Source organism: Pseudopodoces humilis, chromosome 24, assembly GCF_049639895.1.
Source record: "Pseudopodoces humilis isolate 2021_Gansu_Grassland_sample_001 chromosome 24, ASM4963989v1, whole genome shotgun sequence".
Taxonomy (NCBI): domain Eukaryota; kingdom Metazoa; phylum Chordata; class Aves; order Passeriformes; family Paridae; genus Pseudopodoces; species Pseudopodoces humilis.
The window spans coordinates 506,507-527,166 of NC_142223.1; the positions used below are offsets into that span (position 1 = coordinate 506,507).

A 20,660-nucleotide genomic window follows, 5' to 3' on the forward strand; every position below is an offset into this window, starting at 1 on the left:
GGATGGCTCTGGGGCAGGGAAAGGGGGTATTTGGATGGAAAGAGAAGTGGATGTGCGCCTCCAGCTCCTCCCTGAACCCCAGCAGCGTTAACCCTGCGTTGGGACACGTTCGTGGCTTCAACTGGGAATTGCGCATCAGGACATAGACTTCTGATCCCAGGATCCAGGAGATCCAGTCTAGTCTAGAAAAGTAAGGAACATCCATGGGGCCAGCCCCCAGCGTCACCCACTGTCCCCATAATCCCTCCTGGACTTGTGACATCAAAACGGAAATGTTGGGGGATACTGGGACTGGGCCAGCCCCTGGCAGAGGAGGAGTTTGGGATATGGGGAGCGCTTCCCACGTCCTGCCCCTCAGTAACCACCGAAGTGCCTCGGCCATGGGATAAACCGGGTCCCGGAGGGTCCCTGCGCAGCTCTACAAATGGGAATCCAGGGCGGGGGGCGGGACACCGACGTCCCCCACCCCCCGCAGCATTTTTCTGCGGGAAGCTCCAATTTTAAAGCACCGGGAGAGGCGGGCGGGACCCCGGCGAGTCCCCCCCGCACCGTGGCCACAAGCGCAGCGAGTTTCCCAGTCCTCATCCTCCTCCCCAGGCTGGCTGGGGCCGGGGTTTGAGTGCGTGTGCTCCCCAAAATCCTTCTCCCTCCTTTCAGTTTCGATTTTATCCCGCCTTTTTTTTTTTTTCCCTGCTTTTCCCTATTTGCGCCGGGGCAGCCCCATCACGTGAGGCCGGGCCCGGCTGGACGCGGCTGCCGGGGCCGCGCCGGTGGCGGCGGGGCCGGACACGCATCCCCGGGCCCGACCTTTGCCCCACATCCCTTCCCCAAATTGGGGGCTGGATTGGGGACAGGGGGGTCGGCTTGCAGGAGGTGGCGCTCGCTCGCTCTCGCTGCCCCCGGATTTTTTTTCCCTGCGGTTGCTCGGGAAGGTGGAGCCTGGGACCACCCCCGCGGGCAGGTGCCGGATGGCGGCGGGGACCCTCTGCCCTTCCGACTCCTTGCAGGAATTCCCGTACGCCCCCCAAAACAGCCCCCCGGCCGGGGGGGTGCCCCCGGCCACCGACCTGGTGCTGGGGGCCACGGCCGGGTGCTTGGCCTGCTTCCTCACCAACCCGCTGGAGGTGGTGAAGACGCGGCTGCAGCTGCAGGGCGAGCTGCAGCCCCCGGGCTCGTACCCCCGGCCGTACCGCGGGGTGCTGCGGGCGGCCGTGGCCGTGTGCCGGGCGGACGGGCTGCGGGGGCTGCAGAAGGGGCTAGCGGCCGGGCTGCTCTACCAGGGGCTCATGAACGGCGTCCGCTTCTACTGCTACTCGCACGCCGAGGACGCCGGCTGGACCGGGTATCCCGGCGGAACCGTGGCCGCCGGGGCCGTGGCCGGGGCGGTGGGAGCCATCGTGGGCAGCCCCGCGTACCTGGTGAGTGCTGCTCCGCCCCAAAGGCTGTGGGGTGTGGGGAGGGGTGTTTTGGGGACCACCCCAAAAGCTTCGGCATCTTGTCTGCATCCTATAAACACTGGCTTGGTGCAGTCTCTCTTCCCCTGCTTTGCTTCACCCCCCACCAAAAGCGCTGTGCACGCTCTCCCCCTGCTTTCTCCCACAAATCCCCCTCAGAAAACCAGCAGAGAACTTCTCCATAAGGAAATAACCCGAGAAGAAACCGCGGGGGTTTCCCCCCTCCCATTTTAGAGAGTTTCCCTGTTTTTTTGAGGTCACAGAGCTCCATCAGTGGGTGTTTGCAGGGTCCCTTTGCCCTGGGTGAGAGGGGTAAAAGAGATGGGATTCAAAGTCTGGAGTTACCGCTTGGCTGCTCAGCTGTGTCCCCCACGTCTGTCGGAGGGGCTGAAACTTCCCCTCAAAATCTGCTGAGAAGAAGATGAGGGGGACCACAGCCAGTCCCAGCAGGGCATTGGAGGGTTTTGTCACCTGGCATTGTCCCCCCCAAGGTCAAGACCCACCTCCAAGCCCAGACCGTGTCGGCCATGGCCGTGGGCCACCAGCACAACCATGAGGTGAGTGGGGACAGGGGTGGGCTGGGGCACACAGAGGATCTGGTAGCGCCTTGTCTGTGCACGGCCCAGATGCTATTTTGGTCAGCAGGAATTTAAAGCTGTTGTTTGGCCGCTCGGCCCCATAATGATGCTATAAATAACTGTGAGAACAGAGGGGGTGTGACAGGCACGTGGGGCTGATACCGAATCCGGAGAATCCAGACCCCCTGAGATCTCTCCAAAGCCAACGGTGGCTTCGTGTCACCAATGACGGACAGGGGTGGGAAGTTTTGGCCGGGTGGGATGTTCCATTCCCATTTTTCCCCATTTCCTCTCTTCCCCAGAGCATCTCCGGTGCTTTCAAGAGCATCTACCAGCAGCACGGGGTGGTGGGGCTGTGGCGGGGGGTGACGGGGGCCGTGCCCCGCGTGGCCGTGGGCTCGGCTGTGCAGCTCGCCACCTTCGCCTCCGCCAAGGACTGGGTTTGTGAGCGCCAGGTGAGCGGGAAACGTGCCGGATCCGGCCGCCAGCGGATCCGTGTCCCTTTTATTGTTGGGAAGAGCTGATGCCGGCGCTTCCCGCAGTGGTTCAGGAAGGGCAGCTGGGCGGCCGTGCTGGCGGGGGGCATGGTGAGCGGTGTGGCTGTGGCGGTGACAATGACACCTTTTGACGTGATCAGCACCCGTCTCTACAACCAGCCGGTGGACGCCGATGGCACGGTAAGGCCATTCCAGACACGGCGAAGGGGACGCACGGCTTTTCCCTGGATGGCATCCAGCTGGGGTGCACGGCTGGCTCCTCTCTTCCCAGGGCAAGCTCTACCGAGGTTTTTTGGATTGTATTCTGCAAATCTCCGGCAAAGAGGGGCTGCTGGGCTTGTACAAGGGCATCGGCGCCGTCTACCTCCGCCTCGGCCCCCACACCGTCCTCAGCCTCTTCTTCTGGGACAAGCTCAGGAACATGGTTCAGCACCAGCAGCCCCCAGGGCTGTAGGACAGACTTCTGCCACCACCAACACCGATGTTAATAAAGAGGTTTTTCTATTTTTGGTGTTGTCTTGGGGTCTTTGGGGTGGTGCAGATCAAGGGGCGGGACCCGAAAATGCTGCGCTGCCTCAGGGTGGAGAGGAGAATGGCTCTGGTACTGGGATGGGGGAAGGTTACAGGTGCTGATGATCCCTGAGCGCCTCCACGTGTATCTTATTCCTCTTCTAATTTTCACCTCCACGGGGCAGCTGAAGCTCATCTCTGGCCGGGCCTTTAGCTGCCCTGGATGGGCCCAATAATGATTTACCAGCCGAGGCGGGGCTGGAGGGGCACTCCCCGCCTCCGCCCCGCGGACCTTGGAGCCGGGGCCTGGCGACGCTGTGGCTTCTCTCCATCGAAAATGTTTTCCTTGGGCTCCCAGCTCCCAGCGCTGCCGGGGCTGGCGTGGGGCTGGGCACTGCTGGATGCGCTCCTGCAAGGTGAGTCCCCCGAGGGTGGCCTGGGGACAGCCCAGGGGACACCGGTGACCCACTGCTGCCTTTCCCCGCAGGGCTGGTGGGTGCCTGCGCCGTCTCGGTGCTCTGCAGCCTCCTAAAGGTTTATCTCTACATCCAGTGCGTGAAGTAAGCAGCAGCCCTCGGTGTCCTGGGGGGGAGGTTGGTTTTGGGAGCTGCTGCTGGGCGCTGGCTCTCGGCACCGGGGCAGGGGCTGCGGCCGCTGCTGCAGGGCACAGAGGGGGATGTCACCAAGTCGTGTCACCCCATTTCGGGTGCCATCGTCCCTGGCTCAGCTTTCCCCCTCCGCTGTCCGCAGCAACCCGGAGAGGCAGGCAGAGAAGGAGGCGATCGCGGCGCAGCGGCCGCTGCTGGAGCCGCTGCATGTGCTGGTGCTGAGCGCTGTGCTGGCCCTGGTGGGCTCCCGAGTGGCTGCGCTGGTGGTGCTGGAGTTCTCCCTGCGCGCCATCTCCACCATCCTCTCCCTCGGCAAGGTGAGGTGGCACGGGGGAAACTGAGGCACGGCGCGGGTGTGGTGTCTGTGGATGGAGCTGGGAAATTTGGGGTTTGTTCGGCACTCACGGGGGATGATGGAGGGGCTGTAGTGTCCCTCTGCCGATGGCCCCCGGCTGGTCCCAGTGTGGGCACAGGCCCGGGGCACTGCCTGTCCCCTGTGCTGGCACTGCTGGGACTCCTCCAGTCCTGGGGCACTTCTGGGTTCTCCTTGGAAGGGACACCGAGGGGCTGGAGCGTGTCCAGAGATGAGAATGGAGCTGGGAAGGGTCTGGAGCCCCAGGAGGGGCTGAGGGAGCTGGGAAGGGGCTCAGCCTGGAGCAAAGGAGGCTCAGGGGGAATTTCTGGCTCTGAACAAGTCCCTGGCAGGAGGGGACAGCCGGGGGGAGTCGGGCTCTGCTCCCAGGGAACAGGGACAGGAGAAGAGGGAACAGCCTTAGGCTGGGCCAGGGGAGGTTTAGGGTGGATATTGGGGAAAATCCTTCATGGAAAGGGCGCTCAGGCACTGGCACGGGCTGCCTAGGGAGAACGGGAGTCACCGTCCTGGGAAGGGCTCAACAAGTGTTAGGATGAGGCACCTGGGGACGTGTTTAGAGGAGAACACGGCAGTGCTGGGGGAATGGTTGGGTTCGTTGACCTCGGAGGTCTTTTCCAAGCTCAGCGATTCCATGAAGCCCCCGTTGCTTTGCAGGGCGCCCACAGCAGCCAGCTGTACGTGCTGTGCCAGTACTCTCTGGGCTGCGGGGTGTCGTGCGGCCTCAGTTTCCTGCTGGAGGGGGCTCCTCACCGCAGCTGGAACCTGCTGCTGGCGGCGGGGCTGGCGGCGCTGCTGGCGCTGCACTCGCGGCGCCTGGCCCGGCACGTCTGCACCTTGTACGAGCTGCACAGCCGGGCTCGCTACTGCGGGGTGTGCATCCTGCTGCTGGCCTCGGGCCACAGCATCCCCCGCCTGCTGCGCAACGCCCTGGGGCTCACCTTCGCCGTGGCCGACCTGGCGGCCGTGGAGCTCATCAACCGCGACTTCCTCTCCACGGGCGAGGCCGTGCGCTTCTGGACCCCGCTGACCATCTGCTACACCCTGCTGGTGGTGTACATGCAGGGTGAGCGGGGTGCTGGGGCTGTGATGGGGGTGTGGGGGACACACCTGGAGCGTGTGGGGCCGCTGGAGGTCACCTGGGGCCGTGCAGGGACAGACGGGGGGTCCTGGGAGTGTGCGGGGGTACACAGGGTGTCCTTAGGCTGTATAGGGGCATGTACAGGACCTGCTAGGGGTGTATAGGGCCCATATGGGGCGTTCTGGGGGTCTGTAATGGGGTATGTGGTACATCCTGGGGATTTATGGGGTGTCCTGGGGGTCTGTAGGGGATGTATGTGTGTATATATATCATAGGTGTACATAAAAGGTACTGGGGCTGTTTAGGGGGTACATGGGATGTCCTGGGGGTACATGGGGCACCTGGAGCTGTTTAGGGGGTACACGGGATGTCCTGGGGGTACATGGGGCACCTGGAGCTGTTTAGGGGGTACACGGGATGTCCTGGGGGTACATGGGGCACCTGGAGCTGTTTAGGGGGTACACGGGATGTCCTGGGGGTGTGTAGGGGCTACAGGGGCCATACATGAAGCCACCCCATGCTGGGTGTCCCCACTGTGGGGCCGTGGAGGTCCCGGTGTCCCCACAGCAGCTCCCCAACGCCGTGTCCTCGCAGAGGAATCCCGGCAGGGCACGGGCAGGGGACCGGTGTTCCGGACCGTGCTGGTGAGGATGGGCGGCCTCTTCATCCTCCTCCTCACCGTGGGCCGATGGATCGACATCCTGCACGTCTCGGTGTCTCTGCTGGGGGAGCTCTGGTGCCTGCTCCGCTCCGGGGTGCTGCTGGACTCCTGCTGGAGGCAGGTGAGAGGGGGAACCCCTCCCTGCCACGACACGGGGTGAAGCCCACACTGGGAGCTCTCAGCGTCTCTTTCCATCCCCCGCAGGATTTTGCCCAGCAGCCTCTCTCGGACGCTTTGTCGGACTCCAGGTCGCAGCCGGCGTCCCGATGAGCTGCAGGGTGTAACCAGAAACTCGGGGTGCCACCCCCAGAACCCCCCATCACACATCCCCCATGGGGACTAAGGGAAAAAGGGCTTCTGGAAGGCGTCCGACCCCGTCCCACGGGGTGGAGGAGGTCGGAGGGAAGACTCACGTTGCCCTGGTTTTTGGGGGGACCCTGTGAGGCTGCAGCACTACTGGGGTTTGTTCTCTGGTCCCAGTGGAATTGCAAGATGCTGATGGACGTCCCATCCTTGCTGGCTGCAAGGCCACACTGCCAGAGGCCTCCAGCGGGTTATAAATCTCAGAAAATAAATTTTTTTCCAGCAACATCCATGGGCAGAGCAAGCTGGGGTCCCGTTGTGCTGGAAAGGCACTTGGGATGGTGGCGGCGCAGCTTTTTGAGGGAGGTGGGTAAAATTCCAAAGTTCCACTTTGGGAAGGGAAACTGAGGCACAGAGTGGGGTGACTCTGGCTGGGACATGCCCCTGTGCCTCAGTTTCCCCCTGGCTGCAGCCCACCGTGCTGTGCCAGGGGGCAACAGGGCCTGTGAAGGTGGGGTGCAGTTTGGGGAAGGGGGGTTCTGGGCATGGACCCCCGGTGCAGGGGGGGAGCAGGAGGGGGTCTGGGGAGGTCTGGGGCACCGGGAGGGGTTTATGGGGCATGCTGGGGCTCCAGGGGGGCACATGGGTGTCCTGGGGGTGCACAGGAGTGTAGGGGATTTTGGGGCTGGAGCTGTGTGGGGGGTAAGCGGGGCTGTATGGGAGGACAGGGGTTACCCTGGGGGTATATGGAGGTCTCAGGGCTGTATCGGGGTACACAGGCACCCGGGGGTGAGTGGGGGGCTCACAGGGCACCCCTAGGGGTGTGTGGGGCTCTCAGGGGGTGATCCCAGAGCACCCACAGGGTCATGGGGCACCCTTGGAGCACTTTGGGGAGCGTGGGGCAGTCGGGGGTGAATGGGGCACCCTAAGGACATGTGCCCCCCTCTTCCTCCGCCCGGGGCTGTGGGGCAGGCGGGGGGAGGAGGAAGGGAGGTGGAAGAGGAGGAGGAGGAGGGAGGAAGGGGCGGTGATGCCGGGCGGTTCTGCCTTCCCGCTGCCCTCGCCGCGCCCGCGGAGTGCACGGAGGGACCCGCAGCGGCTCCCCAGGTGGGGGACAGGGACAAGGTCACCCCCCGAGGGGCTGCGGGGCCACCTCCGGCCAGGCGACACCGCCCACCCGGACAGGGAACCTCACCCGCAAGGTACGAACCCCCCCCAGGTAGGGGACGGGATCCACCCCCAGGTAGGAACCACCCCAGATATGGGGCTGGGACCCCCCCAGAGGGGACAGGGGACACCCAGTATGGGACACGGGACCCCCCAGGTGATGGGATAAGGGCCGCAGTCATTCTGGGATGAGACAAGGGGACCGGGAGCCACCCCCAAGGAGGGAATTGGGGACTCCCCCAGGGAGGGGGACACGGTGGGGCCACCGCCCCATAGGGGACAGGGTGCTGCCAGGTAGGGGACAGGGAGCTGTGGGGTGCACGGTGGGTCACAGGGGATGCTGGGGGGGCTGCAAGGCCACCCCCCAGGTGAGGGACAAGAGGACAGTGGGACCACTCGGGGTGTGGGGAGAAGGGACACCGAGTGTTGTGTACCCCCACCCCTTTTTCCTTGGGCAGCCTCTGAGAGGTCCCTGGGTCAGGGGACAGAGCTGAGCTGCAGCTCCCCAGGGCTGTGTCCCGTCCCAGTTTGGGGGGTTGTGAGCACTCCCCATAAGTGACCCTTTCCCCATCAATCCCACCTGAACTCTTATCCCGGGATATTTTAGGGAAACCAGGGGAGTTCCTCGGCCACCCCAAACCATGGGAACACCATGGGGAGGGGGGGACCCCCATTAATGCACCCCTGGAGCCTCGGCCAGCCCCCCTGGCTGGGGGGATCTGGAGGGTGCAGCCGCGGGGCCGCCGGGATCCGTCAGCCCCGGCACAAAGAGGAATGCGATGAGCACATGGTTCCCATTAACCCCGGAGAATTTTCTTTTCTTTTATAGGTTGGGAGTTTTTTATGATTATTCTTTTCTTTTTCCCCCAGTTTTGCACAGCTCTGCTGGGGAGGAGGAAAAGCGGCGGCTCCGGCGGGTGAGGAGCTGGGCAAAGGCCGGCAGAGCCGGTAGCCAGCGGGGAGGGAGGGAAAGAGGGAGCCAAGTTCGGGGTTCTTTTTCCTCTTTTATCCCTTCCCTGCTTGAGTCAGAGGCTGAAGTCACCGGCAGGAGCACTGCGAAGCTTTTCCCCGTCTCGGGGAGTCTGTCTGCCCCCAAAAGGATGTGCTGACCCCCGTGAGTGGGATTTTGGGGGAGCAGAGCCACACAAGACCAGGAACTCATCACACAGGTATTTTTCAAGCTGCCGATTCACCTCAGGGATGAGTCCTGCTTCACCAACACAGCACCCTGACTAAAGCCTCAGGGTTCCCTCCCTCCAAACCATTCAATTTGGGGAGGGGAAACTTCGCCCCAGCTGCTTTTCCCCTTGGGAAGTTGGATAAACAGCCCTTTTCCTTCCTGAGCAGGGTTTCTCGGGGTCGGGTGCATCCTGCCTGTGCTGCTGCTCAGGGGATGTGTCAGTGTTGGGGACATGGTGATTCACAGCACCACATCTCAGTTTTCCCACCTGGAAAAATAAAAGGGTGGGATGTGCAGAGCTGGAAGTGATTGGTGGGGAACAGGGGTAAGGAATGAGGGAATGGGGATTGCAGAAAGATCCCAAAAAAGGGGTTGCAAAAGCAAAATCCTATTGCAGCCCTGTTTTTTAAAAGGAAAGGTGACTATTTCCTGCTGCCCATGGGGAGTTTAATCCCAGGTGGGTGGGAGCAGTAAGAGGAAATATATGGGAGTCAAATGTTTATGAAAAGGTGGGATTTGGCCACAGAGGTGTGAAAATGGGAGATATCAGCTGCTGCCTCTCCAGGGCTCTGTAGCCTGTGTGTCCTCCCAGGCACGAGACCATTTGTTGCTGTGACGTGGGACGGGGACGCTCGTTCCTTCTCCCCTTCCGGGAGGAGGGAGTCAGGTTGATGCCAAAGGGCAACACGGCTGCAGGAGCTGCCGGTGTGCCTGCAAGTTTTACTCTCTTATTTTCACTAGAATCAGCCTTTGATCTGGCCCTTCCACGGCTTCAGCAATGTTGCCAGGGAAAACAGAGAAGAGAATTGCTTCGTCCATCTTCATCACCCTCATGCCACCGCGGAGGGACGTGGCCACCAAGGAGAGAGCCCAGCGGGGGCTGCAGCCGGATGGTGCCGAGGTCCCCGGCACCCACCAGCCCCAGGTCCTGCCGTGTCCCCCCACATTGCCCAACGGAGGTGAGGGATGGATGTCCATGGGGGGCTGCAAGCAGTGTGGAAGGATGGGGCTGAGCAGGCTGTGGAGATGCTTTGCTGAAGGATGTGTGTGTGGAAGGGGATGTGGGGGGATTTTTGGGGGGGTTATTCCCCAAATCCCAGCACCTATCCCAGCATGGATCCGGCTCCTGTCGACAGGCTGTGTTTGCTCTCCATTGCCGGGCACTTATCAGCGCTGTTTGTCTCCTCTTGCCTTGGTGGCGTTTGCTTTTGGGGCTGGTCAGCGGGCACTGCTGGGGTGTTATTGTCATGGGGTGTTATTGTCATGGGGTGTTACTGGACACTGTTGATCCCCTAAAGCCCCCATATCTGTCTGTTGGTGCAGAAACCCACCCAGTGGCCCCTGTACCTTCATCCTCACCAGTCCTCCCCCTCTCTGAAGTGCCTCAGCCCTTGTCCATGGAGGTGCTGGGTCTGGCACTGCAGCAACTGGACCTGGCAGCACCTGCCACCCTCCAGGTGAGGATAGGAGTGCAGTCCCCCCAGCGCCTCAGTTTCCCCACCTGCAGAGGTATAACTAACGTGGCTTTGGCCTTCCCCACTTGCCAGGCCCCTTCCACCTTCCCTGCTGGCTTGAAGCAGCCCACATTCCGCCAGGAGCAAGCAGGCAAGTGGCAGTGGCAGGATGCGAATGGGTACCCGGAGAGGGACAGCTCCAGAGGTAAGGGGAGACCCAGCTGTGCATGGGCTCATCCCCACTGAGGGAAACTGAGGCACACAGCTCCCAGCCGCTCTCCCTGCTTCTTGCAGACGTCTGTGCCTTCTGCCACAAAGCGCTGGGGCCCCGGGAGCCGACGGTGGAGGCGATGCGGAAGCAGTACCACCCCGGCTGCTTCACCTGCCGCACGTGCCACCGACTCCTGGCTGGGCAGCGCTACTTCCAGAGAGAGGGGTGTCCCACCTGTGACACCTGCTTCCAGGTACCCATCCTCCTTCAGGGAAAACCAGCACCCCTGGGACATCCCTCGGGGCGCGGGCTGGTGTCTCACGGCACGCGTTCCCTAAATTCCAGGCCACGCTGGAGAAATGTGCCAAGTGCCAGGGGCTGATCACGGAGCGCATTGTCCGTGCCCTGGGCAAGGGCTACCACCCCAGCTGCTTCTCCTGTGCTGCCTGTGGCCAGGCCATCGGCACCGAGAGCTTCGCCGTGGACGAGCAGGGTGACGTGTACTGCGTGCCCGACTTCTACAGGTGGGTGTCTGCAGGCGGGGAGCTGGGCTTGGCTCGTCCCCTCACCCGCGGGGCTCACGCCGCTCCCCTGTGCTCCCAGCAGGAAATACGCCGCGGTGTGCGGCGCCTGCGAGCGCCCCATAGTCCCCCGCGAGGATGAGGACACCTACAAGATCGAGTGCCTGGGACGCAGCTTCCACGAGAGCTGCTACTGCTGCGAGGTACAGCCCCGGGGGCTGGGGGGCACTGAGCCTTAACTGAGCACGGACACAGGGGTGGCAGCACCCCTTTTTTAGCCCCCGCTTTATCTTATGAGTAATGGGGAGGGGGAAAATAAATAAATAAATAAATTGGGTGGTGGTGATGATGATGATGATGTGTGGAGAACTTCAGCTTCGCACTGAAGCGGTTTTGACGCAGTTTGCTGCTTTTTTGGAGTGTTGGTGGGTTTTGCAGGGAAAATAAGATATACAACACAACACAGGGAGCCCTAAAAGGTGGCTTCCTTTTCCCCTCTTGCCCTTAGAGCTGCAGGGTGCCCCTGTCGCCGGAGCTGACCGAGAACAGCTGCTACCCCCTGGATGATCACCTCCTCTGCAAGTCCTGCCACCTCCGCTGGCGCAGCGAGTCGTCCTGCTGAGACCCTGCAGCTCAACAGCCTCTTCCAGAGCACCAGAAAGGGGGTGCCCCCAGTGGGCTGCACCCCATGGCTGACCCTGTGTGCACCCCGAAATTACTGCAGAGCTGGGTTTTCATCGCTAAAATATCCCAGGACCCTGAGCCAGTAGAGATTTGTGGACGTGTCCCAGCACAGCTCTGCACTCGTGATGAATATAAAATGCTCTGACAGAGCAGCAATGAGGAATAGAGGTTTACTCCTTATTTCTTTTTTAAAACTCCTTTTTCAAGGCCAGTTTTGGTTTTCTTGGGTGGTGTTTCTTTCTTCTCAAGCTTCCTTGGGGTTTCACTGAAATGTTTTTCTCTGTGGAGAGCAGGCACTGATTCAGTTACTCGCAGTTAAATAAAACCCCGAGTTTAAAAACTTTCATTCCTTTCATCCACCCTGCATTCCAAACCTGTCAAATCCAAGTTTAAAACTAAGGAAGAAAAGTTGGTTTTGGATTTTCTAGGTGTGGCAAGAGTCGGGTCACTCGGGTCCATAACAGCTGATTTTAGGGTGTAGCGATGTGGCAGATGCTGTTGTTTTTTGGGGGTGGATATGGGATCTGGCATGTTTCGTGGTGTTGATAAAAGGAGTTTTGGTGTGCTTTGGGGTTTTTTTTTTGTTGATTATCTGTCCCGGAGCCGGCAGAGGGCAGCCGGAGCACAAATTCCTCCTTCAGGCAGCAGAACTCCAGCTGAAAGCATCCTGCAGGGCGGGGACGCTGGGGAAGACGGACAGCCCTCTTTCTGCACGTTACCTGGGATTATATTGCTCTGCCAGTGGAAGCTCTTTGATCTCCTCTCAGTCCAGGCCTCAAACCAGCAGAAATGAGAGCATTTCTCTGCGTGCCCAACATCTGCACAGCCGATGTTGCTGCTGCTTAGTGGGTTTGTTTGCAAGGGCATTGCAAATTTTACTTTCTTTTTAACCGAAAGTGTTTAAAAAGCCACAAATCAAGAGCAGAAAATAGCAAGAGCCTGTGAGATGATGTTTAATGCTTTCCTGATGGAAAATGGGAGCTGTAAACAAAGAAAACAACCACCAGACCAGCTGTTCCTGGATCACGTACAACATCTCTGGCATGTGCTGTGTTTATGAGTGAAGGGGTTAACGATGGTTAATTAATCACATCAGTAACTATTTCCTGATGACTCTTCCCTGTCTACAAAGCTGGTTACTCAGTGTTGGTTAACGAGCATCTCCGGGCCACCAATCAGGTAATAACTTGCTTTAAATGTATTTATAAATAAGCTGTGGTCTGTTCTGGCCACGTAAATTGGTGGCTTTGGGTCTGGTCGGGTGGGAACTCCTTGTCCCATACCAAGAAATTCCTGTGCTCCAAGTCAGCTATCAATTTCCAAAGCTCCTAGCGCTGTGAGGAAAATCTGGCATAAAAATGATGCTAAAAAAGTAAAAGGATGTGGCAGTGGCCAAAGGGAGTATGAAAAAGAAGGCCCAGAGGGCAAAGGGCTGCTTGCTTTTTTTTAGTACAGGTATTTTTCCACTCAGGGTTTTTGGGGAGGATGGAAGTGCAATGCTGAGCAGTGTTTTGGATGTGTTTTTGCAAGCTGCACTACCCTTCCCCAGAGGAATGGTGGGAAGGAGTGTTGGGTATTTTCCCCTTGGAGCTTTCCAGGATGGAAGTCCCTGTTAGCACTGGGACTGTGGAATTTTTGGCAAGAGATAGCCAGGGAAATGCTTTTATTTACAGGCAGCCTTGGAGAAGGTCCTGGAAAGCAAGGAGAAAGGAAAGGCACTGCTGGGGAGTTTAGCAGCATGGTGAAGGGATATGTGGTGAGGTCAGATTTGGCGTGATTTTTCAGGAATGGAGTGTGCCAAGGGACAGGGATACACGGACACAGGTAAGAGGACAGAAAGGTTCATTTAAACCATCCTCTTCCCGGATGAAGGGAAAAGCACTACCAGCCAAGGTGTGGGGAGCATCGCTCTGCCTGGAAAGCACAGCCTCGTGTTTTCCCTTGGGAGGAGCTGAGGGAATTTTGAGCCGCATGCAGGAGATCCTGCAGGAGCTGGATCCTGTCGCGCTGCCGAGCAAACCCAGAGCGGCTGCAATGGCTCAGCCTGTCCTTGGGCTCCTCACCCTGTCGTGAGCACCTCTGCAAGCACCCAGCTCTGCAAAAATAAACCAACCACACATCCTGCCCTGGAAAAGAACATTTTGGGGGGCTTCAAAGCCTTGTGGAGCCCCCCTGGGACCACCCAGGGGTAAAACCCACTCCAAGTCCCTCCTCTTGTCCCTGTGGCAGTGCCAAAGGACAGAGAGGATGGCAGCGCTCCGAACGGCTCCAGCCCTTCCCTTGGCTGCTGCAATATGCCCGTCAGCTCTTGCAATCCCTCTTGGCAGGCTGAGGGGAGCGGGAAGGACCTGGCTGCCTTCCAAGGAGCAGCAAATGCAAATATTTCCTCACTTCAGCCTGGGTGCGGCCCGCGTATGAAATTTCCTCAGGCTTTCCCAGCGAAGGCATCCGATCTCTCCATCCCTTGCTCGGCTGCGAGGCCAGCTTGCTCCTAGGAATACAACGGTGCGTCCCAGTAAAAAAAAAAAGCCTTAGGGTTATCTTTCTACAGCTCAAAGGATTGCCTGATTTTTAAAAAAGAGGTTTTAAATTGAAGAAGGAGCTGCCAGGCACAGCTGTAGTGGCTTTAAATCAATGGTTATAGTGTTGCTGCATGAAAAAATAACCTTTTTGCAGGTTTCTTTGGAAAATGGAAGATTTGTAGTGTGGTGCAAGGGGAGTGGGATGATAAAGGTGCTGGGAGTGAGGTTGGGTGCTGGTGATAGTTCTTCTCAAATAAGATAGAAAAAGCTTCAGCGAAACTGGATTTTTCCTTTGGATCCCAGGTTAATGGCAGTCGCATCCCAGCCAGCTCCCTGCAGCGTTGTTCTTCCCCACAGAGCATTCAGACCTATTTTCTGCAGTTTCCTTTGACACAGCCTAAAAAAATTTATGTTTCTTAAATGAAAAGCAGTCTGGTCCTGCTGATTCTGGGAGAGGCAAAAACCAGCAGGGATTATAACAGGAACAGCGCAAGCCTGGATTTCTCCAGCTCATGCAGCACAGGTGGGATTATATATCTTAAAAAAAAAAAAAAGTCTGTATGCTAATATTCTCCTTTTCCCCCAATTTTCCTGGCAAAACTGAACCACCCACTGCTACAATGTAGTTTTAAAACACATTGATTTTGATAGCATGAGGGGAAAGGGATGAGGTGACTGCGCAAGCGCGTTACCAGGCTGTGAGTGCTATACTGGCTCCTTCAGAAAATAAAGGATAAAAAGCCCAACCCACCCTATTTCTGAAAACAGACATAGCACACACCTGCGAGCGGGGTTTTGCTATTTCATATCCCAGATTTCCCTCATCGTGTCAGTGATTACAGCATCCTGAAGCCCTATTTCCTGAAAATTACCAATTTTCATCCAGATTTGGCTTTGAGTGGTTTAAGTTATATCTTTATTTTGCTGGAATGTCCAGTAAAGCACTGTGAGGTGTTTTATTGAAAGACATGGATATTTTTCAAAGAGGTTATCCCCTTTGTCAAGGTGGATTACTGACCTCAGGGATTTATCACTGGGGGAAAAAAAAACTGAGAAGGATGGGGAATAAATATATATAATATAATAATTTATCCCTTAATTCTCCATGTGGCTAAATTTTTCCTCACAGCCAAGCTGGGGAATATGCTTTAATCTCATTTATTGAATTGCTTCGTCTGAGTATGGGGTTTGCTTGTTTTTTGGTTTGTTTTTTTTGTGTTTTTTTTTTTTTTTTTTTTTTAAGCGATCGGGCTGCAGACGGGGAGTTAAGGACAAAGCGTTCAGTGAGGAAAAAGATGCTCCTGAAGAAAAAAAGATAAAACGAGGAGGAAAAGGCGGGTGCAGGCTGACAAAAGACGGCGCCGGCCGGGCCTGCCCCTCACGGCTCCTCAGGCGCTGCCCCCCCGCGCTCGCTTCACAAAATGGCCGCCCGGCGGGGCCGCGGGAGCGCCTCTGAGGCGACAAAATGGCGGCGGCTGGAGAGCGGGGGGAAGGAGTGCGGGGCCGGAGCGGCATGGGCACGGCGGAGGGGCTCTGATCCTGTGTGAATCCCCTCCGGGCGGCCGGCGAAAGCGCTGCGGGTGAAACCTGACCTTCTTATCTCCCCTCCCTCCTGCCGTTTTCTCCTCGCCGCCTTTGCGAAAGGATGTGAAAATCGCCAGAAGTGCGCATTTTCATTCGGCCATGGCGGAGCCCCCAGTCTTCCCCCCTCACCTCAGCTTCCCCCCGCTCCCCCAGTGTTACCCCTAAAACGTTTGTTGGTTTTTTTTCCCCTCTCAGCTGAGGAGTTTTGGCCCAGAATTGCGCTTTCCACACGCCCCCCACCCCTCCCTCCCTCATCACCACGCGCACCCCCAGGAATGGGTAGTTTTATGCCTAATTCTTTGCTTTTACACCGCTTTTCTCCTTCGCAGGGGTTGAAGCCGCCATCTCCCGGTCTCCTCACGATATGGAAAATCCCCAAAAGCGCTTAGGGAGGAAAGAAACGAACCAACCAACCAAAAAAAAAAAAAAAAAAGCCCGAGGATTGATTTATCATCAGAGCTGGAGTGGTATGGGAAGAAACCATCGCTGCTCGCCTGCTCCCCACGACAGCTTGCCCACCATTCACTTAATTAAAATCATACATTGGTGTGATCACACATGGTAATGCCATTAAAAAAAAAACAAAAACAAAAACCCAAATCCCGTAACATTCACATTCTCGTTGTTGGAGGCTGTAACCAAGGTACCACACTTTTTTTGTTTGTTTTAAATATTATTTTAAAGTTGCCTTACCCTTTTTTCCTGCATCACAGTATTGTTACAGGCTACAACATTGCCTTTTATTTCTTAAAAGCTACATCCCTAAAAATACTGCTTTTTCCCCATAGAATTGCAGATTTAGGCCCATACAGATGCTCTTCTATTTTTATGGTTACAGTAGAATATATTGTATATATTTATTAAATATAGATATATAAATATTGCTATATATTTAATGTTTTAATATATATGACCTTTTCCCAGGGACTGCTTAAAATATAAAATAAGCCCACACACCTAAAAACTATAACTTAATTATATATAATCACTGTAACTTTGGCCCATATGTATCTTTGATTTTATAGATATATTACCTTTGTTTTCCTCCATTGGTTTTCTACTACAATGTATCCTAAAAGCAGGAGAAAAAAATGCCATCAAAAAGTAAAAATAAGAAAAAATAACAAAAAACAACCCATTAATTTTTTTTTTTTTACAGTCCATGATGGAAATTTATGCCTGAATGTTTTATTTGTCCCACAGAGATGTAGATTTTTCCTTGGGAGATTTGGGAAGGATTATTTTTTAATGAAAAAGAGGAAAAAAAAATACCACCGGAAAAAAAAACAACAAAACAAACAATGAAAAAGAAACTAAAAGGAAAAAAAAAGCACAACAAAACCAAACCGCAGTAAGTGAAGCTGCAAATGCAACCGAGTAGTCCGGATCAGATAATTCATTGCACAAAGAAAGGTAAAATGGAGCTGCAATGGCCGGCTTTGCTGTTCATCCAGGAGGAGGGATCAGCTCCTTTATCCCAACCATCGAGCGCTACAAACACCACCATATTTTTTTCTCTCTCTTTCTCTTTTTTTTTTTTTTAATATGCTTTGTTGGGGCGTTTTGTTTCGAGCCGAGGCAGCTGCACCGCCACCCGAGCCGGGGCTGCCAGAGCCGCTCGGGGGCTTCACTTTTACAGAGATCTCTTATTTTTCCCCGGCCTTGTGCAATCCTCTCCCTTTTATTATACGGGTTTGGTTTTTTTTCCCCTCTCCCCTCTGCGGGTGTAAAGGTTTCTCTCCTCTCTCCAGCTTGGCTGCTGATTCCAGAAGTTTCCGCGGGGGCGGGGAGCCCCCACTGCGGCGTCTTTGCCGCAGCGCCGGGCAGGAGGAGGAGGAGGATGCGGAGGATGCGCCACCTCTCCCTGGCTGGGAGCCTCATTCCAAGCCGCTCCCCCTTGCTCCGTTCCCCCAGCCTTGAAAACAGAGCGCTGGGGAGGTGTTTGCAGCTTGGAGGGGCTTTGTGGGTTTTTAAATTTTTAAATTTTTTTTTTTTTTTCTGAATAAATGGAAAGCAGAGCTGTCGCTGATGGAGATGGATGAGGCAGGGCTGGCAGCGCCGAAGCCCTGCTCCGGCGTGGCCATGGCACCGATGGCATAAGTGACCTTTCCCAGGCGGAGAGAGGGGGGATTCCCCCCCTGCCCCAGCATGCTCCTGCTCGGAATTCATTTTAAATAGCAGGCGTATTATTTTTTACTTTCCTTCCCCCCTCCCATTTCTCCTTCACTGTTGTTTTTTGGGGTTTTTTTTCCGAAGCTTCCTCATGATTTTTTTTTTTTTTTTTTTTTTTTTTTCCTGTGTGTGTTTTGAATTGCGTTTTAAAATTGCCCAGCTGGAAACAAGGCTTGATTAGAGCTGAAACAATAGCTCCCTTTTATTAATAACGGGAAGGATTTACAATCATACAGCACCTTCCTTGGAAAGCTTTCCAAACCATTTGCAAACACTCACAAATTTAAGATTGTGCAGCCCTTGGCTGTGAGGTGGGTAAGTATTTAATGGTGCCACCATGCAAAATTACCTTGGTGGCAAACCTCAATTTCTGAGTGCTTAAAAAGATGACAAATTTGGTTTGGTGTTATTTTGGTGGGGTGTGGTGTGGGTCTGGCTAAAAGCTGTTACCTAAATCTATAGATGCAGAGTATTTTGCTGTGTTCTGGGAACTGGGCTGTTGTGCCTCCAACCATGCAGCTTTCCAGAGCCGAGCTGTGGATTTGCTGCATGTCAGTAAACATCTGCTTATGGATTCTTTTTCTAATTTTTTTTTTTTTTTTAATCCATTCCCTTTTTGCAGTCCCTAAGTGACCTCCTGCAGCCCTGCCTCCACTGCGGTTCCACCACAGCTTTGCCCTGGAGCACAAATGTGTGTCCCTGTGAGCCAGAGTGACCTTGCTGGGGGGCCTGGGCCCACTGAGCCACTCAGCTGCTCTGCTTTGACCCCAAATCTCTGCACCCCGTTTTTTTTCCAGCACGTTCCCCTCACCCGGGGGGATGCTGCAGTTATGGGTTAAAGCTGTTTCATGCCTTATTTTTCTCTGTTGTTTTTTGTTGATATTTTTGTTTGTTTCTTTCTGTTATTTCCAAGGGAAACAATGTATTGTTTATGTAACCCCTCTCCACAGCAGATTCCTGCATACCACACAGGGATCCAGGAATCACCCAGGCAGTGCAATCTGGCCTTGCCAGAAGCATGAGGGACAAGGCTCCGGCCACGTCTGCATGTGTCACACACAGGCTACACAAACCCGCAGTGTTCCTGTGGTTACTTCTGTCTGCAGAGTAGGAGTGGGTCCCAGGGCTTCCCCTTCCCACTGCTTGCTGGTTCACAAAGGCTGATGCTTCTGGAAAAAGCTCTGCCTTGTGGCTTTTAAAATAAATAAATAAAGCAGCGCTGCTGTGGATTAGTCATCCTTATTTTTGAAGGAAGTCGTTTGCCAGCGCTGTCCATATCACGCATGTGCGTGAGATGGGAACTCCAGAAGGCTGGTAGCGTGCTCTGCTCGCTGCTCCTTGGAGCTCAGCCACCTGGGCTTCGTTGAGCTGCTCCTGGCAGGTGGAAAAACTGACAGTCCAGCTTTCCAGACCCTTCCCTCCTTTTTTTCCAGTGCTGGAATCTGCATTGGCAGGTGTGCAAATGTGGAGACTGTAACAGCAGCAAGTGAGGATGGATGAGCTGTTTTCTGGGGTCACATCCAACTCCAGAGAAGAAACCCTGGTGATTTATAATTTTTGTCTTGTCTCTGGTAGGTTTTACTCTGAGCTCCACTGTATCTTGTGTGAAGACTGAGTTTGACCCTTTTGGCTACTAAAAATGGTTCTGTTTTTAAACCTTGGTGCTTTTTCCCTTCCTTGTGGTTGTGTAGAAGAGCAAGCGGTGCAATTAAACAGTACAGCAAAGGGCAGCTCCCTCCCCCTGTCCCTTTCAAAAAATCCAAAGTTGTGTGTCTTGAACTGCTGCATAGGCAGAAAACATACAAAGCCCTTGTCAGCATTGTGCTGATGTGTGGCACGTTAAAAAAATACACACAAAGGGGGTGGGGAGAGCGGGTGCCTCCAGGGAGCAAAACTGTGGGGCCCCTTTCCCTCCAAGCCTACAGACCTATGTGGGATAGTCTATTCCTCCTCATTTTGCTCAGGCAGAGCCGGTGGAGGTCGGAGGGAGCACTGAACAACTTAAATGGTGTTGATGAAGATCAGGGTGCCCTTGAATTACATGGTTTTTTATATGTGAACTTGCTCCTGCAAGATGCAGCTGGTTTATTACTCCATTCATCAAAGCTGGGAAGAAGGGAAACACTTCCTGACTGGGTGTAATTTCTTTTGTTGTGTTGCAAAGGTAGCAAAAAGCACCTGGTGCTGGTCTCTGCCAGGTCACACACGACTTGGAGGCACGGCTTCCCGCAGTCATTAGTGCACAGGGAGTGCTGGGGGTCCTTAGCCAACCTTAATGAGGATATTGCATCGGGATTCCATGGATGCCACTGGCTGACCCAGCCCTGGAGATTCCTCTTACAAGAAATTATTTCACTGACTGGTTGCTGCAGGGATTTCTAGCACAGCTATGACTTTATCCCTCTTTTTGGCTAAAATTAAGTGCAGGGTGGGGATGAGGCCAGATTTCACACCCTGCTCCCTGTGGTAGGTGTGTGAACAGTGGCTGTAGCTCCTGTGCCTAAAGCCCTGTTTGGAATAAGCCAGTGTGGACAGGGATTTGGATTTTATTCCCTCATCAGGGCTGTGTTGGTTTGGAGATGCACCTTGTACCGTTCTTAGGCCTTTGCTGGGAGGGAGGTTTGGAGGAGCAAGAAGCTGCCTGTTGGGATGATTCCACGTTTTTTGGGCTGGCACACCCTGTGGAACTCTAAATTACTTTCCTTTGGCAGTTTAGGATAAATGACTGAGAATTGCCTTATGAGTGCTGAACTTTTACCACCCTGAAGAATTACTTGAGCTACATCCATGGTATTTCCAAGCTAAACAAAACCTGAATTTCCAGCGCCAAAAAGCGACACAAACATCCACTCCTCCTCTGTACAGGAGAAAACCACGGTCTTTCAAGCTTTGCTTTTAGCTCAAAGAGTTAAAAAGCTGTGCTCTGAGATCTGCAGAGGTGAAAATAAAAGCCAAAGGCAGACAAGAAACTTCTCCCATGCCGTGTTGGAGGACAGGCTTTGGAGCGCAGCAGGTATTGGTGCACAAATATTTCCTTTGTGCTTTCTCTGGAGTGAAGGAGCGGTAACTCCATAGACATGGGGTCACTCCTCTTCATTTAAAC

General features: G+C 55.2%; 3 protein-coding genes and 1 long non-coding RNA gene across 8 annotated transcripts; all 4 read left to right on the top strand.

Moving 5' to 3' along the window:
* Positions 1 to 73: 73 nt before the first annotated feature.
* On the top strand, positions 74 to 3,359 carry SLC25A34 (solute carrier family 25 member 34). The gene is made up of 6 exons (XM_005528369.3): positions 74 to 1,418; positions 1,946 to 2,011; positions 2,335 to 2,487; positions 2,575 to 2,709; positions 2,801 to 3,024; positions 3,225 to 3,359. Exons 1-5 carry the CDS (start codon positions 969 to 971, stop codon positions 2,981 to 2,983), a joined length of 987 nt encoding a protein of 328 aa, XP_005528426.2. The 5' UTR covers positions 74 to 968; the 3' UTR covers positions 2,984 to 3,024; positions 3,225 to 3,359.
* TMEM82 (transmembrane protein 82) lies at positions 3,279 to 6,350 on the top strand. 3 transcript variants are annotated; one of them, XM_005528370.3, is made up of 6 exons: positions 3,279 to 3,455; positions 3,527 to 3,599; positions 3,790 to 3,964; positions 4,675 to 5,083; positions 5,693 to 5,880; positions 5,964 to 6,350. In XM_005528370.3, exons 1-6 carry the CDS (start codon positions 3,377 to 3,379, stop codon positions 6,027 to 6,029), a joined length of 990 nt encoding a protein of 329 aa, XP_005528427.3. In that variant the 5' UTR covers positions 3,279 to 3,376; the 3' UTR covers positions 6,030 to 6,350. The 3 variants fall into 3 exon arrangements, with proteins under 3 accessions (XP_005528427.3, XP_087922678.1, XP_087922679.1); XM_088066552.1 differs by having other exon boundaries at positions 3,328 to 3,455; positions 5,648 to 5,880; XM_088066553.1 differs by having other exon boundaries at positions 3,328 to 3,455; positions 5,669 to 5,880.
* A 719-nt stretch (positions 6,351 to 7,069) lies between these two features.
* Positions 7,070 to 11,625, top strand: FBLIM1 (filamin binding LIM protein 1). Of its 3 annotated transcripts, XM_088066554.1 has the most exons (10): positions 7,070 to 7,264; positions 8,100 to 8,146; positions 8,259 to 8,398; positions 9,151 to 9,368; positions 9,733 to 9,866; positions 9,957 to 10,068; positions 10,158 to 10,327; positions 10,420 to 10,598; positions 10,678 to 10,798; positions 11,104 to 11,625. In XM_088066554.1, the coding sequence occupies exons 4-10, from the start codon at positions 9,188 to 9,190 to the stop codon at positions 11,215 to 11,217; spliced, it is 1,011 nt and encodes a 336-aa protein (XP_087922680.1). In that variant the 5' UTR covers positions 7,070 to 7,264; positions 8,100 to 8,146; positions 8,259 to 8,398; positions 9,151 to 9,187; the 3' UTR covers positions 11,218 to 11,625. The 3 variants fall into 3 exon arrangements, with proteins under 3 accessions (XP_087922680.1, XP_014112715.1, XP_087922681.1); XM_014257240.2 differs by having other exon boundaries at positions 7,070 to 8,146; XM_088066555.1 differs by lacking the exon at positions 7,070 to 7,264 and having other exon boundaries at positions 8,104 to 8,146; positions 10,681 to 10,798.
* Positions 11,626 to 15,266: 3,641 nt separating this feature from the next.
* LOC106628442 (uncharacterized) lies at positions 15,267 to 19,318 on the top strand. Its single transcript, XR_001331822.2, has 3 exons — positions 15,267 to 15,464; positions 15,715 to 16,028; positions 16,545 to 19,318. It is a non-coding gene; the product is annotated as an uncharacterized LOC106628442 (long non-coding RNA).
* Positions 19,319 to 20,660: the final 1,342 nt, after the last annotated feature.

What these genes read in the sequence shown, in the direction of transcription:
- SLC25A34 (XM_005528369.3), top strand. Translation starts at nt 969, where the DNA reads ATGGCGGCGGGGACCCTCTGCCCTTCCGACTCCTTGCAGGAATTCCCG. An exon ending in GCCACCAGCACAACCATGAG is followed by an intron (nt 2,012 to 2,334) that starts GTGAGTGGGGAC and finishes TCTCTTCCCCAG; the next exon opens with AGCATCTCCGGTGCTTTCAA. An exon ending in ACTGGGTTTGTGAGCGCCAG is followed by an intron (nt 2,488 to 2,574) that starts GTGAGCGGGAAA and finishes CGCTTCCCGCAG; the next exon opens with TGGTTCAGGAAGGGCAGCTG.
- TMEM82 (XM_088066552.1), top strand. Translation starts at nt 3,377, where the DNA reads ATGTTTTCCTTGGGCTCCCAGCTCCCAGCGCTGCCGGGGCTGGCGTGG. An exon ending in CTCTACATCCAGTGCGTGAA is followed by an intron (nt 3,600 to 3,789) that starts GTAAGCAGCAGC and finishes CGCTGTCCGCAG; the next exon opens with CAACCCGGAGAGGCAGGCAG. An exon ending in CCATCCTCTCCCTCGGCAAG is followed by an intron (nt 3,965 to 4,674) that starts GTGAGGTGGCAC and finishes GTTGCTTTGCAG; the next exon opens with GGCGCCCACAGCAGCCAGCT.
- FBLIM1 (XM_014257240.2), top strand. Translation starts at nt 9,188, where the DNA reads ATGTTGCCAGGGAAAACAGAGAAGAGAATTGCTTCGTCCATCTTCATC. An exon ending in CAGCACCTGCCACCCTCCAG is followed by an intron (nt 9,867 to 9,956) that starts GTGAGGATAGGA and finishes CCCACTTGCCAG; the next exon opens with GCCCCTTCCACCTTCCCTGC. An exon ending in TGCGTGCCCGACTTCTACAG is followed by an intron (nt 10,599 to 10,677) that starts GTGGGTGTCTGC and finishes CTGTGCTCCCAG; the next exon opens with CAGGAAATACGCCGCGGTGT.